At 47.1% G+C, this 19,232-nt stretch overlaps 1 protein-coding gene and 1 long non-coding RNA gene across 12 annotated transcripts in view; one reads left to right on the top strand and one right to left on the bottom strand.

Annotated features, from left to right (window-relative positions):
• The window catches only part of syne1a (spectrin repeat containing, nuclear envelope 1a), a 139,952-nt gene that overhangs the window by 42,548 nt on the left and 78,172 nt on the right, over nucleotides 1–19,232 (bottom strand). For all 10 annotated transcript variants that reach the window (XM_061811975.1, XM_061811982.1, XM_061811974.1 and 7 more), the window contains 21 exons: nucleotides 14,966–15,292; nucleotides 14,660–14,812; nucleotides 14,421–14,588; nucleotides 13,276–13,452; nucleotides 11,430–11,576; nucleotides 11,204–11,329; nucleotides 10,604–10,780; nucleotides 9,823–10,088; nucleotides 9,522–9,678; nucleotides 9,034–9,432; nucleotides 7,362–8,960; nucleotides 6,899–7,224; nucleotides 6,570–6,714; nucleotides 6,265–6,483; nucleotides 4,416–4,693; nucleotides 3,937–4,102; nucleotides 3,704–3,859; nucleotides 3,329–3,481; nucleotides 2,665–2,847; nucleotides 1,468–1,605; nucleotides 1,044–1,229 (listed from right to left, as the gene is read on the bottom strand). In XM_061811975.1, the coding sequence (XP_061667959.1) occupies nucleotides 1,044–1,229; nucleotides 1,468–1,605; nucleotides 2,665–2,847; nucleotides 3,329–3,481; nucleotides 3,704–3,859; nucleotides 3,937–4,102; nucleotides 4,416–4,693; nucleotides 6,265–6,483; nucleotides 6,570–6,714; nucleotides 6,899–7,224; nucleotides 7,362–8,960; nucleotides 9,034–9,432; nucleotides 9,522–9,678; nucleotides 9,823–10,088; nucleotides 10,604–10,780; nucleotides 11,204–11,329; nucleotides 11,430–11,576; nucleotides 13,276–13,452; nucleotides 14,421–14,588; nucleotides 14,660–14,812; nucleotides 14,966–15,292 (5,646 nt within the window). The remainder of the gene's footprint in view (nucleotides 1–1,043; nucleotides 1,230–1,467; nucleotides 1,606–2,664; nucleotides 2,848–3,328; nucleotides 3,482–3,703; nucleotides 3,860–3,936; nucleotides 4,103–4,415; nucleotides 4,694–6,264; nucleotides 6,484–6,569; nucleotides 6,715–6,898; nucleotides 7,225–7,361; nucleotides 8,961–9,033; nucleotides 9,433–9,521; nucleotides 9,679–9,822; nucleotides 10,089–10,603; nucleotides 10,781–11,203; nucleotides 11,330–11,429; nucleotides 11,577–13,275; nucleotides 13,453–14,420; nucleotides 14,589–14,659; nucleotides 14,813–14,965; nucleotides 15,293–19,232) is intronic.
• LOC133496419 (uncharacterized) lies at nucleotides 1,137–5,865 on the top strand. 2 transcript variants are annotated; one of them, XR_009793778.1, is made up of 7 exons: nucleotides 1,137–1,265; nucleotides 3,356–3,521; nucleotides 3,660–3,850; nucleotides 3,952–4,121; nucleotides 4,483–4,703; nucleotides 5,235–5,312; nucleotides 5,381–5,865. It is a non-coding gene; the product is annotated as an uncharacterized LOC133496419 (long non-coding RNA). The 2 variants fall into 2 exon arrangements; XR_009793779.1 differs by lacking the exon at nucleotides 1,137–1,265 and adding an exon at nucleotides 1,276–1,348.

The raw sequence follows: 19,232 nt of genomic DNA on the forward strand, positions 1-19,232 counted from the left end.
ACACATATGTAGTGACCGTGATGTGAACGATAACCTACTGATTATCTTGAGCGTTTTTTTTAAACTACTTATATTAAACAGGGATGAGTGAGTACTGATACCTATTTCAAAGTATGAAGTACTCGCGAAGGCTACCAATATGCGCCTCTGACACTTAGAGGCGGGGGGGGGGGGTGTCCCCATAAATCCTCCTGCCTCCTCAGTCAGGTTTCTCAATCCGAAAACTAGGTCAACTGAAAATCTGTATACACTGAATGATGAGCACCAATGGAATATTTTCCCGTCTGTTCACAAATGTGTAAGTGTGACTCAAATGCGGCGTGTGTGCAACGTCTGCACTCTCCCTACAACCCAAACATGCCACGTGCAAATGTAAACAGTCACTTTTACGGATGTCAGATTTGTGGAACATGATTCACTGCCGCAGGGTGCAACAAATGCAGTCAATCATGCTAAAGTACCAACCAAGCTGTTGTACCACAATCCCCCACTTGGTGGCTCTGTTGAAATGTAACTCTCTTATCCTGATTCAAATCCACTACACAGATAGGCAATGTGGTGATTTTGGCAAAAAACAAGAGACCTGGTGACATTTTTTTTTACATCAAGTGGTTTACTGTCAATCCATTTAGCCTGTGTTGAATGGATTTCAAGAGAATATTCATCTTTAAAAATGCTTAGAATTTTCAGCACAGTACCTTAAATTAGCCTGAAAGCTAATAAATTTCCCTGAAAAAAAAAAGGTTCTGACTGACACAAAAACGTCATTTTAATTGTAATGTATTCTTTTCAATAATGCATTAATCCCAAAGATTTTAATTGATAATAATTGAGATTATTTTGTTATATTTGTCCCCCAGATGGCACTACCGTCCTTTACGCCATTCTACACATGCTGCAACATTTCACACCTTTTTACTTAGCAATTTATTGGTGTCCCGAAAATTTGATTCCATAGTATTTTTTTTTTTTTTTTTGGCAAATTGTTTTGTGTACCCCCCACACTATAGAGTTTTTAAGGACCTCTGAAGAGCCTTATTTACCTTCATTGCATCCTGCAGAGTCTCCAGACGAGTCTTAACCGCCAGCCGCAGCTCCTCCGTGCGTCTGCTGAGGTGCTTCACCTGCTGGCTCCACCCTTTGGTCGTCAGCACGTCCCCCAGCTGCGCCTCGCGCTCGGCCAGGGCCTCCAGGTCGCCGTGGAGACCGCGACACTCCCTCAGCAACGCCTATTGACCCGAGAGAGTAAATTACACGAGAGAAAGGTAGGAGACTGTCAAATGGTGCTAATTAAAGCCACCGAACACTTTATTTAGGCTGTCATTCGCCAGGAAATGAGAGTAAGGGAGTAAGTCCAATTAGCTGCACATTAGTCTCTCGTTATGGTATTGACACAGATGAAGTCTTTTGTTTGTTTTGGCGAAGAGATTCGAGGTTTGAATTATTCACGTTGTAGTCGAGACTCACCTGGTATGCTCGAATTTGCTCCTGCAGTTGCGATATTGGACTCCAAATGATGTTCTCAGACAGGAGAGTCTCCGCTTTGTCGGTCCAACACAAAACGAATTCCTTCATGCTTTGATATTCCGCCATCTGCTTCTCTGCCTGCTCGGAGTTGTAAAGACAACACAAGGGAGAACAGAATATGACAAATTTTTCACGAGCCGTGTAAATCAAAACACACAAACATATTTGCATGCTTTGGGTCTTGCAAATGAAACCCTGCATATTTGCATTTCAGCATTTGTGAATTCCAAATATTCCAAAGGACTAGTTGGTTTGGTGTTTTTGTGCTCAGACCGTTTGGTTGAACTCACTGAAGACTGTTTTGTGGCAGTCTTTGAATGCACCATTAGTGAAAGTGGTTTTGTTCCTCTTCTGCAGCAACTAATAACCCGTGTAGGATAATTCGCCAAGAAAGGTTGCCTGCATTCCCAACGCTTGTGTGTAAATGCCAAAAGGTGGGAAATGGTGCCATCTTGTGGCACCCTTGTGCAATTTTAAACCACTTTTTTCATTTATTTGCAGATTTTCAGTATTCTCAGCAGGGCTCGCCTCTATGCCCTGGGGTTCACCATTTGGTTAAGAAGACACTAAAACAGCGGCACGGTGGATCCGCTGGTAAAGTGTTGGCCTCACAGTTCTAGCTCTGAGGACCTGGGTTCAATCCCGGCCCCGCCTGTGTGGAGTTTGCATGTTCTCCCTGTGCCTGCGTGGGTTTTCTCCCGCCTTCCAAAAATATGCAACATTAATTGGACACTCTAAATCACCCCTAGGTGTGATTGTGAGTGCGAATGTCTCTAAGTTTCCTGCGATTGCCTGGCATCCAGTTTAGGGTGTACTCTGCCTCCTGCCCGTTGAAAGCTGGGATAGGCTACAGCACTCCCTGCGATTCTTGTGAGGATAAGCGGCAAAAGAAAATGGATGGATGGACAATAACACATTATAAAGTCAGGAAATCTACAGAGTTATGAAGCAATATAAAAAATGCCATAGTGCAGTAAATTGAATAGAATTGTGATGAATACAATAATAATGGCATTAGAGATATCTGCAAAATGGCAATATATTAGTATGGAATTATGTCAAGTGTTTATGAAGGTTTATAATGGCCGGAGGAAAGAAGCTGTTGCAGTGTGGCGGCATCAAGCATGGACCAACGACCTTCTTAAGCCTGTTGCTTCTGTCCTGGACCTGCTGCACGGCGTGACGCTGCGCTTCGGCTATTTTGGCCACGACGTCGCGTAGCTGCTTGCACAGCAGAGGGTTCTGCTCGCCGAACTCCTGCAGCGCCGCCGCCAGCTCTGCCAGGGCGTGAGCGCAGCCCTCGCAGTCCTCGCGGAGAACCTGAGCGGGAAACGGAATTTGTTGGGTGAAACCGGAATACGGCGGCAGCGAATCCCTGCCTTGTCGCGATTCAACGTTTCCGAACAAAATACACCGGGATGGTCCTTGTGTGAGCTCAAGACACTTCCACTAATAACCCGGGTTAAACTTAGCTCCTGCCTGACATACGCAGCTCGTCTTTCAGTCGAGATGTATCACTTCAACATCCAGTACTTCCTATCTGAACAGGGCTTTGGCGGCATCTTGTTGGATCTTTGGACATTTTAGAAAGAGCGGAAAAACTGCACATGCTTGAGGGGAAAAAAAGGAAATACGGTGGATGAATTTGTGAAGAGTGAACCTCGAATATGTGGTTGAGGGCAGAATCCAATTTGTGGCATTTCAGCCTCCTGACACTCATTAAGGTCGCATCTGCTGAATGCATAGCTAATTTAACAGGGGTTAATTGCTGGCTAATTATTCAATCAGTCCGGCTGATTACCCCGTTCTCCTCTTTGGCCTCCTCCAGACTGCCGCCCTTGACGTCCAATCTCAACGCGATGTTCTTCAGCTTGGCCTCGATGTCCTTCAGCCGGAAGCTGAAGTCCTCTTTCACGTCCCGCGTCTGTTGCACCTCCCGCTCTCTGGCCTGGACCTGGTGCGCACGGCACAGAGACGCTCGGGATTAACTTTGGGTGAGAATGGAAGAAGAAGAATGTCGACGGGAATTTGCGACGCGAGTGGATTCGTATTAAAAGCAGTGAGATTCAAGCGTCGGATGCACGCTGACACTGTTAGTACATCATTGTGTTTTACCATTATGTTTTTTTTAGACTGGTGTGAAATGAATTTCAGTGCTGCCCGTAGGGGTTTTCACCTGATCTTCGGCGGAGCCCAGCGCCAGCGTCACCTCCGCCAGCTGCATGCCGAGCTCCGACGGCAGACCCGCCTGCAGGTCGTGGTACTTGGACTGCTGCAACTCCGTCATGCGCTCGACGCTCTGACGCCTGCTGACGACCCCGCGGTGTGCCGTCTGCGGCAATACAGGAATTTGAGTGAAATTCTTTGGTCCCTGTGGATATGCGTGCATGCGTCGGTATTAATAAGCACCTCTAAATCTTGTAGCAGAGTGTCCAGGTCGGCGGTGGGGCTCAGGAGCAAGCCTTGAGTGTCTTGAATCCAACCTTTGACCAGGACCAGCTCCCTTTCCACCTCCTGTCTCTCCCTCAACTCCTGTTGCACCTGCGTTCGGCTGGCCTGAACTTGGGAGACGACACTTGAGAAGACAAAAGCGGGTAAAACATTTTTAAAGTCAAATTGATTTTTTTGATGCCAAATATAAATACCAGTGATGCTAATCACTAATCCAGTCTGATTTCATGTAATCCATCACGATGGGACTTCAAATTTGACTACAATTTTATATTTGTTCAACAGATGACGCTACTTTCCCTCTATTTAAAGCAACGAATTGCAAACATTGTGGCCTTGTAAGAAACGTGTGAGCCAGACTTGGACTAAACAAATACACGAATAAAATGTATACCACTCGGATACCAATAATAACTACTTTACGCGGCACCACCCACCTTTCATACTGCTCCTGCATACTTTTGATCTCGTCCTGGCACTGCGTTTCCTGGTGGCCATTTTCAGTCTTCCTCTGCAACTCCTCCTCATCACCGGTGAGGCCGCGGGCGCACCGGCCCAGCAGAGCCAGGATGGACTGCTCCCTCGCCACCTCTAGGACGAAGGAGTCGTGGTACTCCAGGAGGCTCTGGAGGGCCGCCCCGGTGGCCGCCTTCTCCACAGTGCTGTCTGGGATGCGGCTGTGGAGGTCCGCTGAGACGGACCGCGCCTTATCCATCTGGGGACCGGTTAGAACCCATTAATGGCCAATATCATGTAAAGTCCATGTAATGCCCAGACTGTCAGAATTATGCGAATTAAGAGCACTGCATCATGCGAATATAGTGAACGTATTTCCCCCCCCCTTCCAAATTAACAGATCAACAAGTCAATTTTAATCTTAAGGGAAAAAAATGTAATCTGCATTTACGTGAAAAAGTAATTTATATGCAATAGTATGACTTTATATGAGTAGTTCAAGCTCAAAAACCTTCCAATATCACTGTGAAAACAATTCTGGTCGATTTCAGGTAAATTCCGGCAGGAGTGGCAGAATCTGTTATGACATTTAGCTGCCAATTACTTTTTCATATATAGGGTCAGATAAATTTGGAATCCCTCCCCCCTTTTAATAGTTATTTAAAAGATAACTTTTATCATTGCTTTTTTTTTTAATGTCAGTCTTGAGTAGCAGCTTTCACATGTGCAAATAAGTTGTAGTATTTGACATTTATTTCATTACTAACTAAGCCCACGTGTTACATTTTTCGATATGAAAGTCAGACAGGAGGCGACTGGACTCCAGTGCACGGAATGACATCATGACAATTAAAACAAAGCAGCAATAGAAAATCAAGGTACAACAGGAAAGTGCCACATGTCAGGAAGTAGCCGTCCCCTCATTGTGACCTCATTTCCCTTTTAGGCGTAGCGCTTTGTGGGAATTCTTGACGGCTGACGTGTTCGTGCTGGAAATAGCAAAGAGAGGCTGCACGATGTGAGTTGTGGCCCGCCGGGGGAAAACAACTGGCCCAGAGCCTGGAGTTACATCACTGGTTTTGGAGTTGTTTGACCCAAATCAGTAGGAAGAGGCGCAAGTTTAGCAAGTGCTTGTCGACTGCCAGCTTTCAAAGTGGGACACGGGTTTCTACGATGGTTTACAGATTAAATGTTTTGTCATTGAACAAGGGATTACAGTGTACCGTACCAACAAAATACTTGTGATATGATGTATATTCCCATTTGTGAAACGCAAGGCTTGAAGAGGGGCATATGGTGGTGCCTTGAGACGGGAAGCCTGAATTGCATGTTTTTCAGGGTACATTGTGCCAATAATTTGTTTTGACTTATGAACGAAAACCTGAGTGACGAGCGCTGTATGTTGGCAGTGACCTCAACTCACTTCGCAACAAGCAGCAGTATGGCAGATGGCAAACAACCATTTTATCAAGCTGTTTACTACGACTCCCTAGTTTTAGGTTTACAAACACCCCAGAAAACAAAAGGAATTGAAAACAACAATATAACTTTTCATTAAAGTCCACGTGCTTAATGCTAACACATAATGGGAAATGACATACAGCCTAACGAATAGCATCAGTGTCACAGTTTTAGTCTTGATCATGTATTTGTATCAGCCTATAACCATTGGCGCAGCACATGTAGACAGGTACTAAAACAATACTCGGGCATATATTCTTTATCCTCTGTTCAGAACGACTGATATTACTGCCGTACTGAGGAGTTGAGAGCATTTCTGTATTACACCGGTCTTGAGTCTTGGTCCAGCTACAGTAAATCCTATCTTACCTTCTCCGATAGGTTTCTCCATTCCCGCGTTGTGTCCTCCAGCGCCCTCTCCTGGGATCTCGCCACGCCACCGAGCCTGCTCCAGCGCTGGCGTAGAGCCGAGACCCCGCGATTGGCGACGGCCGAGCCCGACTCGGCGAGGAGCCGCTCTAACTCGGCCGCCTTCTCCTTCAGAGCGTCGACGGCGAACTCCAGCTGGCCGCTTTGAGTCACCAGAGACTGCGGCGGGGAAACGACGGCTGCTAAGTGGGTTGCTTTAAAAGTGCGAGCGGCGACGCTTAATATCGTGAATGTGTGTCTCCCACCTTGTATTTGTCACACTTATCTTCCGCCTGCCGGAGACTGTCAGCTTTCGCCGTGGCGAAAGCGGCCATCTTGCTCTGCGTGTCGTTCATCTGTTCGACTAGCCTCGCTCTCTCGTGTTGGAAGGAAGCCCAGAGTGAGGCACATCTAAAAAAACATAAACGACCATATCTAAATTTCTGTATGAAGGGCAACGGGTGGATACGCAGGGAAATTGTACCATTTGTTATCTAAAGGAAGAGCATTTAATTGTTCTGTCATACACAACAAACACATTATTGTAGTTCCAGGTTGCTAGAGAAAATGGATGAGTGGATGGAGAGATCAACACCTTTCATGAACTTCTCTGCAGGCCTCCATTTGTTGTCTGATTTCAGTCCCCCGCAGTTGGCAGGCTTGAAGCTCTTCTCTGAGTCCGCTCATCACATGAGCCTCCGCAGGAGGCTCAGAAGTCATCATCTCCTCTAAGAGAGCTGACAGGTTCTTGTCCTGGACGTCGATTTCTTCCAGGTTCCGCAGGCAGTCTGCGTGGTGCTGGAGTTCCACGCCTACGCTTTTATGTTGTAGGAAATCGGCGGCACAATCCAGACATCGCTGCATGTTCTGAAGTGACGAGTGATGCTTCTGGACCAGATTGAGAACTCGGGCCAGAGTCACCTACGTTATGCAGAAGATCGGTGGTTGACTTGGAATCGGAATGTACAAGGAGCACGCTTGCCGTTTGCAAAGTGCTTTGTGATAACGTTTGTTTGAGATTATTGCAATGGAAATCGAATTAATTGTTCTCGACTTACCTGTTTGTGTCTAATTTCCTTTTGGACTTGCACTCCTCGTGTCCTCAGATCCTTCATTTTCTCCTCTACATGGACCGGAACACTTTCCTTCCTACTCCGAAATCCTTGTTCCTCTCGACTAAACAATGCGTCCGCTATCCTCAATCTGCTCTCCACTTCCTCTTCCAAGATCCCGGCTTTCCGCATGTTCTCCTGCACCTTCTCAACTTTGGTTTCTGTCAGCGGTTCCCTCAGAGCGTCTTTCACCGTTGTCAGCCATTCTGACACCTTCTCCAGCTCCCTCGTGAAGTCTTCGCATTGTGCGACGTCCGTTCGGCTTTCTTCGATGCAGAGTTCCACATCCGAGCGCAAACACTGCGCTGATTCCTGCCTGGCTGTCATTTTCTGCAAGGCGTCGGGGTCAAACCTCAAGCCCAGATTGTCGGTTTGCCGGCTACATTCTTTGGCCTGGGTTGAAACGCCATCTAAACATCCAAGTAAGGCATAAAGAGATGCAATTTTATCAATAACAGTTCTTTCTTTGTCCGATTTGACTGCGACGAGCTCATCTTTGGCGGACTTGAGTTCCTGGTCAAAGCTGTTCAGTAGTGTGTTCTGTTTCACGATTGTTCTCAAGGCTTCATCCAGTTGTTTAAGCGTCTTACTGGTTTTCCTTTTCAAGGTAGTGTGAAGATGGACCAGCTGTCGTGTCTCCTCTGCCCTGTAAGCGTGGCCCAAACTGAGAAAGGCCTCATTTTTACACTGCACTTCTCTTACTGCACTGCCGATCACTGCTAAGCTTTCGTCGATTTTGCGATAGTCATCCATAAAGCAAACCAGCTCCGCTTCACTTGCGCCGATAGTCTTCTTCTCCAGATTGTCAAACTGCTCCTGGAGTCTCTCCACTGAGCTTTGAGTCACCCCAAAAAAAGTGCTGAACTCCTTCCTGTCGAGGATCACTTGCTGGACCCTGTCTTTTTTGTCTTTGGCGAGCGCCAGGATGCCGTTGTACTGCTGGGGGAGGGCGTTGAGCCGCTCGTCCAGGTAGCAGTGGTCGATCTCGTTGAGGGTGGGAAGGATCTCCTGGCCTATCCTCTGCACGATCAGCAGGAGGTTCTCGTTCTCCGAGGCTTGTTCCAGGACCTTTTGAAACATCGACAGATGCTCTTGCAGTTCTGAGCCGTCCTCAACGCCGGTCAGGTTGATTTCAGGGAAGGTGATAGCCTCCGCTTCTCTGAGCCAGTGACAAGTCTTGTTCAGGTCAACCTGGAAGTACTTCCTGGACGTCAAGGCTTTTTCCAAGATTGTGATCCGCTGGCCGGTTCTCTGGAAGGCCGTCTCGTAGACCGCCTGCAGTTTCTGGAGTTTTGCCAGGGTTTCTGCTCGCTCTTTGTCTGTGGCGTCCCTCTCCAGTTCCCGACCTTGAACCCAGAGCGACGCCAGCTCTCTCTGGTAGGCCCGAAGCCTGCTGTGGATGCCACGACACGCAGCCACCTCTTTCGCCAGGTCTTCTGGGAGCAGCGCAATGTGGTCGTCTATCGTGGCCTTGCTCTCTTGCCGTCGTACCCATGAGAGCGCTCGGCCGAGGCCCTGCAGGAACTGAGTCCTCTCCGTGAAGGCCTGGGGAAAGAAAATTTGTTTCTCAGAGTGCATGTTTTTGGTGTTCTACGGGATAGGATCACCGTCTGATTACCTTGCTGAGGTACTTCCTCCTTTGGGCCACCCGAGCCTTCAAGGCCTCCACTTCAGTCTGGGCTTGTTCGACGAGCCGCTGCAGGCTTTTCCTCTCACTCAGCCCCAGCTCGGACGCCACGGCCTGCGCCTCGCTCACCGCTTGGGCGAGCAGCTGCTGCCGGGCCTCCAGCTCCACGCACACGCTCAGGTGGTCGAACAGGAAACTCTGGGCCAGGTCCGGCGGCGGGCTGGTATTCAGGGCCGAGGTGAGCCCGGGCCTTTGCTCTTCCACCCACTCGCGGGCGTCCCTCAGCTGGGTTTCCACCCGTGACAGATCCTCCAGTGTTTGAGAAGAGTCTTGGATCTTCTTCTGAATGAGGGACTCGAGCTGGGCCCAGCGCTGCTCCAGGTGACCCACCTTATAAAGTTGAAAGAAACATTATTATCTTTGCAAAAACTGAACATGTGACACAACTCTTAAATGGGATCTGATTGGCGCTATCGTACCTGTTGTTTGACCAGTTCCTTGTCGAGCAGGCTTATTCGAGGCATGACGGCTTGCTTCTGTTCCCGGAGATCTTCCAGTGTTGCTCGCTGCTCCACCAGATCGCTGGACAACTTCCTCAGAGCTTCTAGATGCTCCCTCGTACTTTCAGTGTCAGCCCTGCCCGCACACAGAAAGCAGCTCTTAGATCAAGAAACGAGCTTACGTTTGCGCTCGCAAGTCAAAGCAAAACATCCGCCGACAGTTTAAATCTCAAAAAAGGTAATCGAGTAAACCGAGTCACTCAAAAACAACAATTGGTACCTGGCTAGGTAGTCCCACTCCCTGGACACTTGATGAAAAAGCTCCTCAACGGCGGCCACGCTTTCCTGGTACTCGCCGCTGCGCTGCATGTCCTCGCCGCGCTCCGCCTCGTGCTCCTCGGCGCGCTGGCCCATTTCCATCCAGATCCTGCGCAGCTTTCTCACGTCCTCCAGGGCTGCGCAGTCCTGTCCGTCCGTCAGTTGACCGATGAGCTCCTTCAAGCGGCTCGCCTCGGACTGCCTCTCCCGCACCTGCTGTAGGAACTCCTGAAATGGATGGATTGTGACATTTATCAAAACTTCATGTTATAATGTTGTTGACACACACACACACACACACATATATATATATATATATATATATATATATATATTATATATATATATATATATATATATATATACACACACACACACACACACACTCTAAGCATGCCTACTAGATTCTAGCCTGTTCCGATTTATGTACAAATTAGGGTATTAATCTCTACAGGAACAGAACTGAGGACCCCCTGCAGCTATATATTGCCGGTGTTCCACCAGGCTCTATAATTGGTCACCCAATTTTTCCATCGTACAGTACATAACACTCTACATAATTACTTGCTGTTATAATAGGTAACTGGTAGCGTCCCACAAGTCTCGATACTCTGTCCAGAGATTTTTACACAAGCTTTCACCTTAATAAATATTTCACACACAAACACAAAAACATACTTTCCTCCTGGCACAGGTTAGTTATTAAAAAAAGTGTTAAATATTGGTGGGTAAACTATGCACACCTGTGCTTTGTCCAGCTGATTCTGTGCAATTCTGGGCTCGAGTTCTGCAGGACACCTGACGAGGTTCTCAAACTGCTGCTCCGTCTCTCTCAGCCGCACCTCCAGATCTGCCTTGTGCTCCTCAACACTCCTCCAGCTCTCGGCGACTTCCTCGCAGAGAAGCATCCGCTCCTCAATCTACGTGCAAAACGTATGCATTTTTTTTTTCACATATTCAATCAGTTGCCAGGTGTCTTATTATGTCTGTCACATACTTTTTTTTCCCAGAATATCAAGAATGGACGTTTTATACAGGTTATTTTTCGCCCTTGTACTTAGGGGGGCTGTCTTTTGCAAGTGAGCCAGCCCACATCACAACAATAAGTTGAAATTTATTTACCACAAATAATGCACATCTTTGCTCCAATTGTTCAAATTCATACAACAGAAAAAAATGGCTTCATATTCAACTAAAAAGGCACTGATTTCAAATTGAGATGAGTTGTTTTTACATTTTTTTTTTCTTCCTGTAATATTTTTCTGATTGTCAAAAAAAGGCCTTGGCTCAATAATTGTTATTACGTAAAGGCTTTCACTCTACAAATGTTTTGTGCCACTCACCTGGAGTTTGACCTGCTGAACAGCGGTAGCCACATCCTGCACTTGAGGAAGTGAGAGGTCACAGGAGGCGCACACGAGCTGAAGGTAAGTATTGGCCTGCTCCTGAAGTGTCCGTTCCTGCTTCACCTGGTAAAATAAAAAAAAAAAATGATCACACAACAGTGACAACTTCCTTGAAATACTTCACTAATTCACGGATTCGTCAATTACGAAATGTGATCCTGACCCGCTGCAGCGCCTCCTCCAGGCTGAGAGGAGTCAGCGCAGGGGGTTCTGGCTCCCGAGAGGCCGACGTCAGCCAAGTCTTGCACTGCTCCAACGTGTCTCGGAGACTTAGGTGTCTCTGTAGCTCGAGGTCCAGACTCTGATATACCTAGAAACCATACCGCGAGGTATTAAAACCAAACACACATGTCAGTTTCTTTCTGATTTTTAAATGATTGTACATTCCAAAAAATAAAAACTGCTCACATTTATTGTGAATAACACTGTTACGAACAAGCGTTGCTATGAACCAAACAACCTCGGCTAGTGACAGCTTCTTTACACTGCAGGTTTTGTCCCGGGCATGTAAATGGGAGGGATTTGTGAAGTGAGACAAGGCGTTTTAATATTGCAAAATTTGCCTTTTAAATGATGGAATCATAAAAAAAAGGACGTTGCGCAGCATCGTATTTGACAGGTGTTGAATGTGGAAGCGTCTAAATCCTCCAAACAACCACGTCTGATTGACAACGTTAATACGGGAGCCCCAAAGAAGAAGGAAAAAAAAAAGAAAGAAAGGGGGAAAGGGGGCTTATTGGCACAGTTCCTGGAGTTTTTTTGGCAAACGCTCCAAAGCTGGCATGTTGGAAATTCACAGGCAGGATATTAGAGTTTACGTCACGAACGCAGTTGGCAGATGAGTTGGTTTGAGGGTGGCGGGGGGGACAAATTGAGGAGAAGCCAGCAGTGCGGCTGGATCACACAATGCCAGATTGGCGCTGAAAAAAAAAAAATGGTGCTGATGGCACCTGGGGAGGTCAATAATGATGACAGTGTGGATGTTGCCAAAATGGCAGAGTGGCGCTGGATTACAGGCTTGGCTCGTTTGGCGCAGCCGCGAAAACCGTGGAGTTGACAGGGGATAGACGGAGATTAATACGGCCAGATTGAGTTGGTGCCGTCGGCGCGAGGGTCTCGTCTTGAGCGCGGCTGCCGCCGGCCGTCGACGTGAAGGGGCGTCGTCGGGAGACCCCTGAGTGTCACGTCGGGGAAGTGCTCGTCTCAGAGGCTCCGCTGAATGACGCCAATATGTTGGCGAAGTGTGACTGTGCATGTTGAGCGGGTATGAAAAAGTCTTCACACCCCTGTCCGAAACAATCCGACGAAGATAAACCATTGAAAAACTTTTCCCACCATTAATGCGGCTTACGCCTGGAACACCTAATAATTTCATCAAATCTTTTCGACAAATAATGTGGCTGCACAAGTGCGCACACCCTTTTCTAACTGGGATCTGCATGTGTTCAGATTTGATTATATACAAAGTCATGTTAAGGGACAAAAATATGCTTGACAATTACGACCCAAATATTAAAATGAGGGAGGAAAAAACACAATTGGAAGAAATTAGCTGCAAGCCGTGTTTAGAAAAATGTAAACACAATAGAGCTCTAATTATTATTACTGTACTGCACTGGTGTCAAACTCGAGGCCCGGGTGCCAAATCTGGCACGCCATAGGATTTTATGTGGCCCGCGAAGCCAAATCTAGAGTGTCAATTTCCGTGATTCTTGTAAAAATCTGTACCAAAATGTAAAATTGTCATATATCATAAATGATAGAGATATTACAAGCATTTTTGTGTTACCAAACGTGAGTATTTGAAAAACACATTACCCTTGATTTCTGATTCCAAAACTAGTTCATAAATTGATGATGTAATTGTTGACTAAATATTTTTGTTTCACAGTCGTAACGGCCCTCTGAGGGAAACCAGAACAGTAATGTGGCCCACGAGAAAAATGAGTTTGACACCCCTGCTGTACTGTTATCAGCTGTTGCGGAATGAATGCTCCCGTCTTACGGACCCTCTGCGCCGTGCTGCAGATGGCGGAGTAGCTGTCTCTGGTGCCTTGCTGGTGCGCGTGGACCTGCTGCCTCAGCCGACCCTGCACGCGCTCGTCGCAGCCACGCACCAGGTGCTCGCCGAGCTGTTTCAAGGCTGCCAGGCCGTCCTCGAAGCCCGCGATCTCCTCCATGATGGCCTGCCGAGGACAAAAGGAGACATCGGGGACGGTCAGGACTGGCGTAACGGCGCGATGTCGGGATGTCCAATGACACGGGTTGGGGTTGGGGTGGGGGGGTCACGACAGACTGACGGCACACCGGGTGGTCTCGCGAGGTATTAGACGGGCATGAGGGGGATCTACGAAGATCAAGTTTGAAGGTTGAAGCTCATATGTTGGTACCTTCAGTCCCAGGTATAATTAATCCAATTTAGCGTATTCAATCTCAATTTTCCATTGAAATCAATTGAAACCCCACAAATCTCTTAAACCCCCCCCCACAAAACATTTTTTTGTTACATGTAGCACTGTTTTCAGAATATAGAACCATTCATATAAAAGACTGAGAGGCGGCATTGGCCTCACAGTTCCGAGGACCCGGGTTCGATCCCGGCCCCGCCTGTGTGGAGTTTGCGTGTTCTCCCCCCGTGCCTACGTGGGTTTTTACTCTGGTTTCCTCCCACATCCCAAAAACACGCGACATTAATTGGACACTCCAAAATTGCCCCAAGGTGTGATTGTGAGTGCGACTGTCTGTCTCGATGTGCCCGGCGATTGGCTGGCAACCAGTTCAGGGTGTCCCCTGCCTCCTGCCTGTTGTCACCTGGGATAGGCTCCAGCACTCCCCAGACCCTTGTGAGGATAAGCGGCAAAGAAAATGGATGGCTGGATGGATGGATGGATAAAAGAATGAATGAACAGCAAGAACTCTGTGGAACTTCCACGAAGAACACAGGCGAAATTTCGGTCCTCCCCTGAAAAGATTGTTTCTCATCCAGGACTTATCACCTTAACAGACTTCATTGCCACCAATTCCTATGCAAACATTGCTTTGGTGGCATCTTGTCGCATCTTAGAGTTTCAAAAAGCTCAGAATAAATTTGAAAAAAAAACCGCATTTCTGTGGGATCACTGTAATTAACGTGTGTATTTTTTTTTTGGGTCACCTTGTGCCTGGCTAGTTGTTCAGTGGCCGCCTCCAGACTGCGGCTCACGCTGGGGTCAGGCGTCACCATCCTGCTGGACATCTGCAGCAACCAGCGCTCGGCGTCCTGGAGCTGGTTGTGGTATACTTCCTGCTCCCTCACCTGGGCCTCCAGATGCGCCACATGAGCCTGAGCGGAAACATCCCGATAACCACACGTCACGTTATAAATCCCTGATCGCGGTTCATTCCTTAACATACCGTGGCCGTGTTACGGAGGTCGGCGTAGTCCTTTTGCAGCCGGTTCATTTTGTCTCGGACTGAAGGGTAGTGCACGGATGCCAGGAGAGCGTCACCTTTCTCTACCACCGACCTGACGGAGGTGTCATGGGTCTGGACCATCTGCAGCAGAGCCTGGAGGGCCAAACAACACAGTAAACAGTCCCGTGTTACAGAGAACCCGATGAATTGCCGTACAGATCAAGTCTGTCTGAGATATTGGACGCTCTATGCACATTTCCGGCAATTATCCTGAAACATGCCAATCTCTAAAATGAGCTATTTCACCTTGTATTTGGTAAGCTGGCCCCTCCGTTGGTAAAGCTCGGCCTTGGGTTCTGGCAGCGAGCACAGCAAAGCCTTGGTCTCCACCAGCCACTGGGCCTGGGCCCTGTAGCGCTCCTGGAACTCCTTCGCCAGCAGCGACGCGCGCTCCAGAAAGCTGTGCTCGGTCCTCAGCCAGCCGGCCAACTCCTCCAGCTGGGAAAGACGCGCCTCAACCTCCCCTCCGAGGCTCTCGGCGCCGTCTTCGTTTAGGAAGTTCGCGGCCTGCTCGGAACTCTCCCTCAGAGACTTCAGGATGCCGTGACCGTGGTGAAGATCGGCCTGTAGACTCTGGGAGAAGAGAACGGTCAGAATCTTTTGATCAATGACAACATTTGTGAAATCTTGAAGCGTGAAAATCTTTTCCCAAATCTCGCAATGAATACTGAATCAAACTCAATGGTAGGCTTAGGTACTGCTCCAGATTAGGTTGCGGTCTGAGCGTCGTTCTTTCGCCGAGTGGGAAAGGGAAAATAACCTCATCAAGACTTGAAAAATCTCGCCATCCTTCGCCGCGTGGCAGCGTCTGAAGTGCCTTGTAGGCTTCAGAAAGGTCGCCACCTGCACCGCGAGGATACGCGGTGGCGCCCGGGTGGTCGCGGGGCGGAGGCAGCGCGGTGAATAATATGAAAGGAGGAGCCAATTACGAGGGCCCTTAACGGGAAGCGGGACCGGCGGGGGTTTCCAGGGTAACGGCAACACAAACCCGACGGGGCGCCATCTCGCTTTCATCATGACTCGATTACTGCTCGAGTGGAGCTCCGCTACCCGAGACGTCTCCAGCTATCTGGGTTAACGATATGATGCGCCTGCCCGCACACGTCCATCTTTGCGTCTTACCGCGGCGCCGCGTCTTTCCAGGGACCCACCTGTGCTCCTTCTTTACAGCCTTAATAAGACAATCGACACACGGTTTACTTTAATGAGACCTGAACCCAAACAAGAGGCAAGAGGATAATTGCCGTCATATAACGCCGAGTCCAGATTCTCTTCGAACCCGGCAGCCCGCATAGTTCTTCACTCCGTATGGTGGATTTCGGATGGCCGCTGATTCATTAACGCTTGATAAAGTAGCCGATATTATAGTCTAATGAACATTATTTATGAGGACCTGCACGCTGGGTGCCTTTTACGCTGTTAAACGCTCCTGCATCGAGCTAACATTAAGTATTGAAAATGAACGCCCTCAATGTAATCCAGAGTACCCGCATTATTGAATGAAATACTCAAATGCAACAGCATTACTAAAATGAATACATATCTGAACATGGATTTTTTTTGTCTTTACGTTTGACAGTGTTAATATTATACCTGTTACCTTTAAATTTTCTTATAATCTCAATAATGCTGGTTGATATTGTACAAAAAGAAAATGTGAAAAAAAAAACAATTTAACAAATAGATTTTTAAATACAGTATATACTTTAGAAGATAAAAGGTTGGTAAACTTCCAAAATACAGCATATTAACATAAAATGTATTTATTTAACTCATGGAATGTTGAATACTTCCAAATGTTTTGCCATTTAATTATGGTGACAAACCACTCATTTATCATATCAATTATGAAATTATTACTAAAACAAATTGAACCAAAAAGTGTGACTAAACATAATAAATAAAAAAATCTATATTTATATCTGGTATGAAAAATACCAATAATATACAACTCAGCTAGCAATATATGTTAATATAGTTAACTTTAATTTTTTTTAACTTATAAAGGGTGACTTACAAAGATATATTTTGGTGAGAAAAAATAAAAAAAGTATGTAAAAAAAGTTTAAAAAACATATTTAAAATATTTAAAAACACAAACATTAAAAAATATCTAAAATGTAGCACAGATATTTAAAAAAACAGTAAAAACACAGTAAGTTCAGATAAATGATAAATGGAAATAGAAAATACAAATTATGGATAAATAGATTTTGCTTGAGGGTGCACGGTGGAGCAGCTGGTAAAGGGTTGGCCTCACAGTTCTGAGGACCCGGGTTCGATCCCGGCCCCGCTTGTGTGGAGTTTGCATGTTCTCCCCGTGCCTGCGTGGGTTTTCTCCGGGCACTCCGCTTTCCTCCCACATCCCAAAAACATGCAACATTAATTGAACACTCTAAATTGCCCCTAGGTGTGATTGTGTGTTTGTCTCCATGTGCCCTCTGATTCGCTGGCGACCAATTCAGGGTGTACCCTGCCTCCTGCCCTTTGACAGCTGGGATAGGCTCCAGTGTTCCCTGTGACCCTCGTAAGGATAAGCGGCAAAGAAAGTGGATGGATGGATATTTTGTTTGAGTTGATGAGTCATTATTTTCTATGTTAGCATCACAAGTAATGATCAAGTTGAAGCCACGGGTAGCATATACAGCTGTAAAAAATACAAAATAATGAATACATAATTCAGACTGACGGCAGACAAGCCTCATTACACCTCTCGCGTGTGACCGTACATGTGCCGTGTCGACAATTCCAAGTCATTTGCAAACAAAGTACGAATCCAACACAAAGCCCTTCGGCCCCGCCATTGACTGCTGACTCTGCATGATGATCGGAGTTCAATGAGCTGCCCTGCGGGGGGAAAAGTTGGTGGAAGGACGCGTGTCGGAAGGACTCCATCGATCTCGGGACCGGGACGACCGCAGAGCTCGCGACGCCCACTGTGCGGCGTAAATAGCTAAGAAAATTTGTAAGGGGACGTTTGTCGAAGCTACTTTTGTTACCACTCGGGATGGGAAGGAGAGCAGTGAGGTGAAGCGCTACAGTCAGCGCGCTACATCATTTATAGAGTACGAGCCAGCAAGCTCCAGACACCCGGTGCATTTTCCTTCTCCTCCATCACTGCGGGGGGGGGGGATCGCACCTTGCTAACACCTCCCTTCTAAAGCGGCGTCCGCTTTGTCTTCGTAATGACGTTTGATCGATACGCGCCTTCCGATCAAAGAAACTATTTCACATCTTGCGGGCTATTTATTTTATGCGGGAGGGCGGACTTGTCAAAAATTGCCATTTGGGCAGAAAGGCATAAAAAGAAAATGTGTGGAGGCAAGAAGAAAAAAAAAAGCCCAGATAGCACACATTTTTCTTGGCCGAGCATGCTGAACTGGGAGAAAAAAAACAAAAAAAGCATTACTCCAGCAAATATTCTCGCGTTGCTACGTTACCTTGTGCTCAAAATCTTCCCACTCAGGATTTGATAACTAAATCGAAAAGCGCCCAACACGCTGAACATTAAAGACCTGCAGAATACGCACAAAAATATATACATATCAGGAGCAATAACAGATACATATTTAACTGTGTACACTCCTCCGTATGTACACTCCTACTCAACTAGTGACTCTTTTTTTAGATTAATGTTCCTGTAAAGGAGAAATAAATACAGGATGTCATCTAAAATTGACACACAACAGACAATAGTGAAATAAACAACCCTGCACTGTAAAGTTAGACTTTAAAATTCTCCCCACTCTCAAACGCTCCCATTTAATGCACTGCAGCTGCAGTCTAATGCTCGTCAAATATCACGACAACAACCTGGAAAAAGCAATACTTCTTTGTCTTCTTGTTAGCAGGAAAGCAAAACGCACTTTCTTAAGACTTCCTCACCATTCCGCCTTTCTCTGCTTGACATGGGCCCACTTGCGACCTACGACGAGGCACTCTAAAATGCGCACGCTAGCAGACTATTCGAAGGAAAGATACATTTCTGGGGTAAATTGCTGCAATTGCTCTGAATGACCACTTCTATGACTAATTTTGTGGTATACGTATATCCATCCATCCATTTTCTTCTTCGCTTATCCTCACGAGGGTCACGGGGACTGGTGGAGTCTATCCCAGCTGTCAATGGGAAGGAGGCGGGGTACGCCCTGAACTGGTTGTCAGCCAATCGCAGGGCACATCGAGACAAACAGTCACACTCATACTCACACTCACACCTAAGGGCAATTTTAGAGTGTCCAATTATTCCATCCATCCATTTTTTTCACCGCTTATCCTCACGAGGGTCACGGGGAGTGCTGGTTCCTATCCCAGCTGTCAATGGGACAGAGCCGAAGTACACAAGGCACATCGAGACAAACAGTCGCACTCACACTCACACCTACGGGCAATTTTAGAGTGTCCAATTAATCCATCCATCCATTTTCTTCACCGCTTATCCTCACGAGGGTCACAGGGAGTGCTGGAGCCTATCCCAGCTGTCAACGGGCAGGAGGCAGGATACGCAAGGCAC

Source organism: Syngnathoides biaculeatus, chromosome 23 (assembly GCF_019802595.1).
Source record: "Syngnathoides biaculeatus isolate LvHL_M chromosome 23, ASM1980259v1, whole genome shotgun sequence".
In the NCBI taxonomy this organism is placed as follows: domain Eukaryota; kingdom Metazoa; phylum Chordata; class Actinopteri; order Syngnathiformes; family Syngnathidae; genus Syngnathoides; species Syngnathoides biaculeatus.